Raw genomic sequence first — 10,664 nt, 5'->3', positions numbered from 1 at the left:
TATCATTATTAAAATGAAGCAAACAAGAGTACAACTCTTTCTGAATTTTTCTTTTTATGTTACCTACATTGGATTGTGATGGGTACATATCCTGTTGGTAGTAGGTTTGTACCTGTCTTGTACAACTGTGAATCAGTGTAGCTTGACAATGCTTGTTTTTAATCATTCAAGCATAGTGTCTTTTAAAGAGCTGGGGGTTTTGTTTTGTTTTGTTTTTTCATTTTAACAGGTGGACAAAGATGCATTGGATGCCCAGGTCAAGGATAGGAAAATTCAAGAAGCAGCTGAAAAAGCACGAAATGAAGAGCTTGGTATATTCACAGATATTATGATGTTTGTGTGAAGAGTTAATTGTAATCTACCATCTGTTCCTGCTTTCTTTTTCCCTTCATCTGTTTCAGTTCTTTCCAATTGGAGCCTATCTCCTTGCATCTTGCTACATAGGTCTATGTATATAATTCTATCAATCAAGATACAATCACAGTTATAGCCTTTTCCCTAAATTCAGATATATAAACTGAATACTATAATGTGTAGTCCTATTTATGTTCATACATTTGCATTGGTATAGTATGTGCTTTCCTTGGTATTTGAAGATTTATATTGAGGTGATTAAACTGGTATACATTTCCCAGTATGCCAGAATTTTTGGTGTTTTCTTTTGATAAATGTTGACAAATAGCATTGTTTAGAGACATGACGATACGAGGGCAGTTTAAAAAAGCTTTATTACTTAATACCATTCTTCTCAGAATAGTAGTGGCAAATTTGTTTGATTGCTGTCTTGTAGAGTAAGCCCATGTTCTCTCTGGCCATTCTTCAATAGAATATATGGATTCTATAGAATCCTCTATAGGTTATTATTGCTAGAAACACGAGTCATGTAGAACAGGGCTGTAAGCAGGAGCCATTGCTGAGTCAGAACATGTAGCCACACAAATATTTGAGCTGTGCACCCTGACCTCAAAACCCTTTGTAGCCCTCTGTGTTTGGAATGCTTTCCTATGGTATCATGTGAAAAGGTCCCACACATGGAGCTCTCTGTGGGTTTCAAGAAGAGCTAGAATGGAGCTGCCAACTTCCGTGCTGTGCTCCTATGGCTACTTGTGATTTTCCAGACAGAATACCTGGCAGACTCTGACTGCTAAGAAACTGCCAGAAGCAATGTGTAGTCTGGCAACAGAGGAAATGATCTTTTCTTGCGACTTCTATTTAAATGGCTAAAATGGGTAGTTTTGGTGGGTTTTTTTTGTTGATTGGGTTTTTTTTAAACTAAATAGATTATAGCGTTCTGATTAAATAGGCAAGAGCTATTAAGCTCTTCAAAAACTGTTAGTACCAACCATTTATTTTAGTGCTATGGTTAGAAAGAACATGGAAAATATGAAACAAATATCTGTATTTCTTTCATTGGGAGCCCAATTTGTGTTTGTTTCTTAATAAGCAACTAAATGTATCTCAGTTGTAGCTGTAAACTAAGAGTAAATGGGAAGAATTAGTATACAGTACATATGTTACTGCAAGTTTTCATCAAATGACCCCTCATTGTTCTAGAAGTATTTATTATTGTCTTTGTTTCACATGCAGATATTTCATTGTAACATCAATAAGAGAATTGATACCTAAAAAACTTTCAGTTTTTTAAAGTGTTTTGTAAACACTACTAATATGAGTGTTTGCTGGGCTGGTACTCAGAGATAAAATACTCCTTTCTAATGTATAAAAGTTTGAAGATCTGTATTCTATTTATTCCTCTTTAGAATTTTATTTTCCATCTTACATGTGCACTTCCATGACACGTGCACTTCTGTAAGTTGTATTTTCCTTGTGTTCATTTTTTACCAGCTAATGAAATGAAGCAAAATGACAAGATCGTGTGTATGTTAGAACAACAACAGAAAAATGATATCAGAAATATAAGAAAGGCTATCAATGAATTTCAGAAGAATTTTCAGAAGCCAGAAACCAGACGTGAATTTGACCTGTCTGATCCACAAGCTCTAAAGAAGGATAGACCTGCTCGACTTTCAGACACTGATCCTCGATGTACTGTATCGGGCTTGCAGAAGTTTATGGGTGAAGACTTGAACTATGGTGAGAGAATCAAATTTCAAAAGGAGCAGTTAAGAGAGTGGTCTCTTCAGCAACAGAAAGACTTGAAGAATGCTTTAGCTGATCAAAAATTTGCAGGTAACAAAAGAAGATAATGTTTTAGTCTGCTTTTTCTGAAATTCTGATGTATCTGACAAAAATATGGTACAGCCCATTGTGTCAGTTTGACATAGCAGTATTTTAGTATATTCAGTATTTAGCTCTTAGAAAAACTGCAGTAGTCTTTACTTTACAAGCTCTAAGGTATTCAGTATCTCATTTAAGAAATCTGTATTTAATAACAGGTGATGTTTGTAATATTACCTACTTTTCATTTCTGTTTTCTGCCTTCAAATGAAGTATAGGAGCATTCTGAAAAAAACCTGTTTTGCATGCTAGGTGGCATATTTGCTTCAGCAGACCAAACTGTCCCATCCTTACTGTTCTAGAGCAGACAGAATTTCTTTTCTAGCTTGTCAATGAAACATGCAGTACTTAACATACTTTTTAACTTTGTCTAACTGTAAAGATCGGTTACATAATAAACTGATTTGATGAGTCACCTTAAATTCCAAGATGGAAAGCTTCACTGGTAAGATTTGGAAATAGATATGTAATTCAGCTTACTGTATCTGTGGCTCCTCTGTCTGTCTGTCTGCCTTACAGTGGCTTATTCACATGGCAGATCATGTCCATGAATATTGACTAAATTTCATTTCAATCTACTTTAGATTATATTTATGACAAGAATAGGATTGAATTTGACCAAAAGTCTATGGAGCAACAACGAAAAGAAGAAGAAAACAGGCGCGCCGTTTGTGCAGCTACTAAAGATTACAATAGAACCCAGGTAAAATAATAGTGGGTTGGTTTGTTTTATCATAAAATGTGGAGACAGGAAAGGAAAATAAGATGCACAGAAGTACAATGAGTAATGATATTTTCACAGAGGTTTCTTAGCAGTTAACTTCCAAGGTTCTTTCAGTAACTGGAAGATAGAATTTATTCACTTTGTTCTCTCTAAGGATCTAGCTATCCACTATCTAGATACCCTCTGTCAAAACTCTCCCTCCTGGTTCTCAGCTTGCTGATCAGAGGACAGCAACTTCCTGGTTTATCAGGGACTTTTGGTCTGTAAACTGAGGTAAAGCAAAAGCCTCTCACGCTTCCTTCTCATTTTATATCAGTTGTTGGATAATCTTACCTGTGTCTGCCTGCTTTTCTTTTTGCTTGTGTGGAAACATTACAACCGGTAGCTTTTTGTCTTTATTGCTTATGTTTTTGACACTTTGGCTGCTTCCTTGGTATTTGTACATGTCTCTTGATTGTTTACCAAGCATGCTTTGGAACCTATTGAATCATGACATAAACCTTTCTGTCTTAGTACCACTATCTGTCATGCTCCAGTTCCCTATCTTACTGCATGGATATTTCTTTTCCTTCTGTTCAGTTTGTATGTACAGCTCAAAGGGCTACATGAATGCTGTTTGGTTAAACTGTATTTGCTGTGTGTTATCTTTAAATTTATTTAGTCACATCAAAATAAGCCACATTAAAATTACCTATGTCAAGCATGGTATCTTTTGATTTAAGTATATAAGCATGCAAGCTTGTGTTTAAGTGTTGCTTGAGCTTTTCAGAGAACATTTGACCTCTAATTTTGTTTATAGATAGCCTGAGATAATTGAAAAGGCTTTTACTGTTTGAAGTCATGGCTGGTGCACTTACAGTAGCAGTATTATCCCAAATAACTGTTGTCATACCAATTGACTCTATGTGAAAATTCCTGAATTTGTGACAGGGTTTGGGGATGGCGTGGGAGGTTTGTGTGTGGTGTGGCTTTTAATGTTTGGGCATATGCATTCTACTTAGCTGATGTGCATATTAAATATATTAAAAAGTCTTGCTCTTTGTTTCTTCTAACATAAGGGTATGATAACTGAGATTGGGGCAAAAGTCTCCTCTTAGTTCTTACTGTCACCTGCTATGTTGTATAGATTGGAGTGACAGCTTGCAACTTTTTCGTTTTTTCTTTCTTCCTGAGGTACTTAAGTTGGATTTTTTTGACCATGACACTGTTTTCATATTTTCCTTTTTTCCCCCCCCCGAATGGTTGAGGAAAGCTCTTCTTTTTCCCTCAGATGATGTGCTGAATGGAATATATATTTTTCTCTTTGATGTGATTGTGATTGCATTAACAGAATCTTACTGTTGCAGAAAGAGGTTCCTCAGTAAGGATAATCACTCTTGGGAATGCCCAATTTAGCAGTATAGTGATGATACACTGGTGCTCTTGAAATCAGAAAGAAAGTGTCTTCTTGCTGAAGAACAGAACTTGAATCTTTTCCAAGACACTTTGTAGATAATGCTAAGAAAATGAGAGGATATGATTAGAGGATCTCTAACTTCATGATTTCATATTTAGTTTTGTTAACAATCTTATAGACCTTATGTCCTTAGAATTTATTCCTGGGCACATCACAACAGCTTGATAGTTTTGTGGATAATGTCATCATGGACATTTGATGGCATTATTCTAGTTCCTTAGTCACTCAATATTATGCTGTTACTAATACATTCAGAGCCAGCAGCCACTTCAGAGAAACAGTTTTTCACACTTTGAGTAAATTATGTATTTGCATTACCTGTGGAGCCTTTTTTTTCACCTGAAATGAAATACTTGAGTGCCTAAACATAGAAGAATGGTAACTTTTAATCATTCTTTGAAGCATGCTGTGCAAATATCTTTTATGACTTACATCTTATTCTTGATATTCAATGTCTAGGATCATCAATATTTCAACAACTTTACCACATTTTCAGGCATGAGAAAACGTAGTGCATGTACTGATTTTTAATAGACCTTGCTAAGCAGAAGTTCCTAACTTGAATGTGCTAGATGTGCAGTTCTCGGCTATGAGAGAAGTATCCGTATAATACAAAGGAATTGCATTTACTATACGGATTGATAATACTTCTTTCACAAGTTCCTAAGACCCTGAATAGGTCAATCTGGTCATGAGTGAGCTTTGTGACTTAGTGATAAGGACTTCAGAAGTTGTGCGTTCCTTTAGCCCAGTGTTGGCAACATTAGTTCTTCACACACTGGAGACTTGGTGGTGTTCTAAGCATGTGAATTCCTGACCTTGTAATGTTTCTATGTGCATTTCTTCTGTTGCTTTATAACTTGAATAAACAGTGAAAGGAAGCATTTAGTAGTAGGGAAGATATATATAATGTTGGGTCACAAATCAAAATAAATGAAGGAGCATGTATATGTGCATCTCTTTTTTTTTCCATGCTGCACCAATTAATTATGTTTTATTAGGGATTTGACTTGATAGGTTAAATTGCATTTTCCAAGTTTAAAATCTTTCTTTTGCAGTGTCATTAATCATTGCTTAGCAGCACTACATGCATGGCTATGCATAGAGCTGGGAATTTCCTCCAGTAAGATTCCCAGGCAGCTCAGAAGTTTTGCTTTCTCCCTCTTACTGAGAAGGTTAAGGTCACAAGGTCTAAGTGCCTTTTTTGCATCTGTTGCCAGATCACAGCGGAGTGACATTAATAAAGTGATGTAAATAAAAATTACACATTTTAAGCTTCAAGGCCAGCAATTACGTGAGATCCATCCAAAATTAATTTCTGTTAAATGAGATTTGCTCTGGAGCATTTTCAAAACTAAAAATAATTATTCATAGTATTAATAAGCTAAAAGTACATACCTAGATATTCTGGATCATTATCCCAGAAATACTGGATGATTGAAAATCTTTGGGTTTGTTCTGTTTGTTTTTTTTCTTGGAAATTGTAATGTTGTAGTTCTTCTCAAGTTTTTTAATTTTCTGGAGGAAAAAAAAAATCCCAAACTTCAGGAAAACCCATTTTGAATTTAAAAAGTGGCTTTAAACTTCTGGTAAAAATTGTACTCCCTGACTTTAGAAAGATGAAAAAGTGGCCTTTGGTTTCCAATGTATTATTCGATGTTATAATGGCAGAGCCAGTAATTACTAGATCTGAAGTTGGTGCTTTGCAACCTGAAATTTGATTCACGTGAGTTTTTCCATTTGTCCAAAAGCAGATGTTTCTTTTTTTCTTGCTCTAGAGTAGAGAGTACATTCCTATTGGATGGCTGATAAGTATTTTTAAATATGAGATTTTCTGCATTATCCAAATTGAATTGTGGCTTAGCTAATTTATAATTCTAAAAAAAAAGAATTTATCTTTTATTGGTTTGTTTGCACATCAAATACTTCTCTTATTTTAATGGAAACCACAAGATTGTTTTCAGCTGATATATTTATTAATCTAGGATGCGGTACTTAGTATTATTTGTTATTTCTTCTGTCCAGTCCCTGACAGGTTGTTGTTCTTGCTAGCTTGGAGCAAAGAGAAGTCACTCTTTGGCAGTTTCCAGGCCTAATGCTTGAGAGAACTGTTGTCATCCAAACTTGAAGTCCAGAAATAATATAAATATAAATATAAATATAAATATAGCTTAGCAGATTCCTCTGCTGGCATAGATCACAGTGCTTGCTGAGTTAGGATTCTTCTCCATAGCATTTGCAAAGGAACAGTTTCCCACATGTCTCGATAGTCCTGTCATCCTCACTTGTCTATATCTTCTAGTTATTCTGCCCAATAATTTTTCAACTTCACATTACATGCCAAAGAAAACTATTTTACCTGCTATGACTTTCTCGATGCATAACCCTTCATTTTTCATTTGTCCTCATCCACTTTCTAAACGTGTGTGTGCCAACCAGAGAACTAGTAACTGGCAAGAAAAGTACAGAGCTGTTCTATTTAACTTACAAAATGAAAATTTTCAAGGCAGTGATTTTTGAACAGACCATGAGGCAATCTTGAACAAACTGGAGAGACAGGTATCCACTGATCTGTTGCAGTCAAAACATATGTGTAAAGCTACACATGCAAGAGGCAGGTCTGGCAGCCTGTGCTCTTTGTGCCCTGGCCAGAAGATTACCTGTCCTCTGTCCAGATGAAAGCCAGCAGTGTGAATTGTTCCAGATGGTTTAATTTATACATTACAGAAGAAATAAATTATTCTTAGCATTATCATTCTTCTTTGAATTAGTTTACTGAGTCTAATTATATTTTGGAATGTAATTACGTTAAAGTAAAACCATCATAATTGCTTTCTGGAGTTTTGTAAGAGGAAAATTTCCTCTGAATAGGAGATTTAGATCTTACAGTGGACATTAGGAATCATGATTTCCATCGTAAATGCATATTATGGTTTGTAATACTAAAATAATTCACATGATATGATTTGAGTTTGCATTTTGTATGTGATGCTGTTGACAACTGTATGCAAGTTGGAAAGAAATCTATTGTGATGTCCTAATTTTGTTGCATCCTTTAGTTAATATTTTCTCTTGGAAAAGCTATCAGTTCTTTCCTTTCACTGAATTTAGGCTACTGAACTAGCTGAGAGAAAGAAGTTGGAAAAGCATCAAAAAATAAAGGATGACATGGATGAAATTTGCAACCACCTTCAAGGAGACTTTCTGACCGAAAACCCTGAACAAGCAGTCAGTTCCTTTGGTAGACATCGTGTGATCCCAGACCGATGGAAAGGAATGAATCGGGATCAACTGATGGCAATCCGTTACTCTCAACAGCAACAAGTTCTGGAGAAACAGGTATTTAAGCTTACTTGCCTGTTCTGTCTTCCTCGTTGTTATCATAATATAGACAACCTTTGTAGAAAAAATAGTACTCTATGCCCTGCATATGCCATTATAAGACTGCATTTTCCATTGATCTGAATTTTACTGAAACTTTAATCAATCAAACTGAACACAGTGTCTCTGAAGCAGTTGGAAAATGTCATCAAGCAGCAGGAGCCCTGGAGTTGGGCTGCGAGGACCGATGCTGTGGACCCCAGGGCCAAGAGTCCTGAAGGATCTTGGGACGTGGTCCATGGTGGCCCAGCTGAGGAGTAGGATCCTGCACATCTCAAGAGCTAGGCTTCATGGTACAGTTGAGAAACTGAAACTGCATGAGCTGCCTGCAAGGAATGAGCAGAAGCAGGCTGCTCCATAGAAGAAGAGCTAGGAGCTGAGGGTGAGAGCAGGGCAGGCTGGAGCAATGCCCTCATGCTCAAGGGTACTCGAGCAAGACAAATAGAGCAGGTCCAGTGATCCTGCATGTTTCATAGTCTTGAAAGTTCATGAATGCAACAGTATTTCCTTTCTGCTATCCCACACAACTATAAGCCATGCTCTGGGATAGAATTACAATATAAAAACTAAATATTGCTAATAATTGCTGCTCTAAAGGTGGATGGAAGCAGGCAGTCAAAATGAAGAAATCTACCTAGGCAGTCATGAGTGTACAGTGTGTACAAGTGTATTGTGAAGTAGGAAGCTACTTACCTCATTCAGTGCAGAGGCTGGATTAATTAATTAATAATAGCTAATAATAGAATTTCATTTCTTAATCTCTACAATACCACATGCTACACTATGTTTTATCTACTGCTGTTACTAAAGCTGAAGATAGAATTGTCATTTTTCCTGACTTTCCTATGACCCTAAAGTGAGCCCATTCAAGCAGTTAAGGTGGCAGAAAATGAGCCCCACCAAGAAATTTTTTGCAGGCCTGATTTCTTGAATCAGTTCAATATGATGTCAGACAAGTGAGAAAGTGATAGTATAAGAGAGGCAGAGGAAAAAGCAGTTTGGATCTATTCATCTGATGCTGGTGGCTCAGTTATTACACTGATGTAATGAAGCCCTACTGATGACTACTAACTTCTGAAATTCAGGAAGTTACAGCTCTTGCTAACAAGAACTATAAAAAAACCCCAAACAACTGTCTTGCTGCTCTGAGTTTTTAGAGAAAGCTAATATGTCAGAAAGAAATAGTAATCTACTGATAACTGACTTCTGCCAGGCAGCAGATCCTAATTTTCTTACCTTGCGGAGAGGTGGGAGTCTGTCTTCCTCCCTGGAAAGAGATGGTGCAGATGAGAAAACTATCTTACTTCTGCCTAATGTGTGGACTTCTCCCTCATTTGGAAGTGCTTAACTTTTTCCTCCCTATTTCAAATGCTACCCCTAGCGTTCAGTAAAGAAATGCAAGTTTGTTTGGGTGAATTTACCAGTCAGGCTTTATATATACTGTTTCATCTCTGAACAAAGAGAAAAAGAAGCATTTTTTTCATTTCTGTAGAGACTAAAAGAGGAAGAACGCCGGAGAGATGCCGAATGGGACAGGCAAAGAATACAGGCTGCAAGAGCGCACTTGGTTTTAGAACGGCATCAACAACGACAGAATCGGGAACGCCGCCAAGCTTTAGATATCATAAACAGAGACCTATCTCTTGAGCAGAAATCAAAGTAAGTACCAAAAGGGTTTTCTTTCTTTTAAATAAGACTTTTTACCATCAACACAATAGCTTGGCTTTCAAAGAGCTTTTTTACTTGTGGTGTCTGTTACTTTTTAAAATACCTATGTTGAAAGTTTATACTTTTTAAAAGATCAACAATTCAGCTTAAGTGTGTTTTTCAGTACTGTTTAAGCAATCTTTAAAGAGTAAGTTGTGATTGTTACTGACTTACAGAGGGTTTATATAGATAGCAAAATAGAGAATAAAGACAATTAACTATGCAGAAAACTATCAGGTGTAAAACAGTATGTGTTTCTTCAGTTTACCTTAGTTTTCTGAAACAAAAAAAGAATGGGTATGCACTGACTTCAGTGGAACTGCTGGTTTCTGATAGCTCAAGGTTAAGCTAATGGTACAAATGGAGCTTTTCCACTATGTATGACAAAACTAGATGATTCTTCAGCTAACCACTGCACATGTCTTGGTGGACAAGTCTTGTTTCTGCCCTAATGGGAAAGGACGAAGATAGCATGTGAAGGAAAAAAAAAACAAACCAAGTGATTCAGTGTTCTAGTCTTCCAATCTTTTTTTTTTCCGTATCATGCATGCATACATACACTTTGCAAAAGAATTTGCAGTACCTGATGCTTTCCTATTATGAAAGCAAAAAATAAGAATTATGTTAATTTAGGTTTTCATTATGAGATTTTTGGAAGGTTATTTTAGGATGGAAAAAGTTTGCTATATTGACATGTGGCATACATTTTGGAGAAAAAGATCTAGTTATATTTAATTCAATTTCAAATAATTCTGAATTTTATGAGTGTTTATGCATTACATCTTCTTTAGGTTTCTCGGGTTACTTCTATATTATAATGAGAAAACATTTACTAACTGCATTTTTTTTCATTGCTAGGAACATTTATCTTAAAAACGAAGAGTATTCAAATTTTCCAACAGACCAGTATTACGCACAGTTTAATACAACCAGCCGATGACATTCTGGATACATCAACCTGAAATATACGGAAGTATGTAGAGATAATAAAATTCTGAATGGAGCAATCCCACGTTGTATTATTTTTATCTGTTCCCTACCCTGTTCAAACAGTGCACTCAAAACTAAAGGACAGTCTGCTAGGGCACAGCTCTGCTAAGAAGAGGAAAACACCAATGATTTTTAAACATTGTTTTTCTAAGAAGTAGGAGTAGATTC

General features: G+C 36.1%; 1 protein-coding gene across 1 annotated transcript; it reads left to right on the top strand.

The window, feature by feature from the left end:
• Positions 1–229: 229 nt before the first annotated feature.
• Positions 230–10,446, top strand: RIBC2 (RIB43A domain with coiled-coils 2; the record flags this gene model as incomplete). The annotated part of the gene is made up of 6 exons (XM_010187353.1): positions 230–311; positions 1,846–2,190; positions 2,823–2,941; positions 7,530–7,757; positions 9,292–9,458; positions 10,365–10,446. Coding segments are annotated over 6 exons (1,023 nt in total), but the record flags the coding sequence as incomplete, so codon positions are not given.
• Positions 10,447–10,664: the final 218 nt, after the last annotated feature.

This window comes from Mesitornis unicolor, unplaced genomic scaffold, assembly GCF_000695765.1.
Source record: "Mesitornis unicolor isolate BGI_N332 unplaced genomic scaffold, ASM69576v1 scaffold16726, whole genome shotgun sequence".
Classification (NCBI taxonomy): Eukaryota; Metazoa; Chordata; class Aves; order Mesitornithiformes; family Mesitornithidae; genus Mesitornis; species Mesitornis unicolor.
The sequence above is the reverse complement of the archived record's forward strand: the minus strand, read 5'-3'. Positions and strand labels throughout refer to the sequence as shown.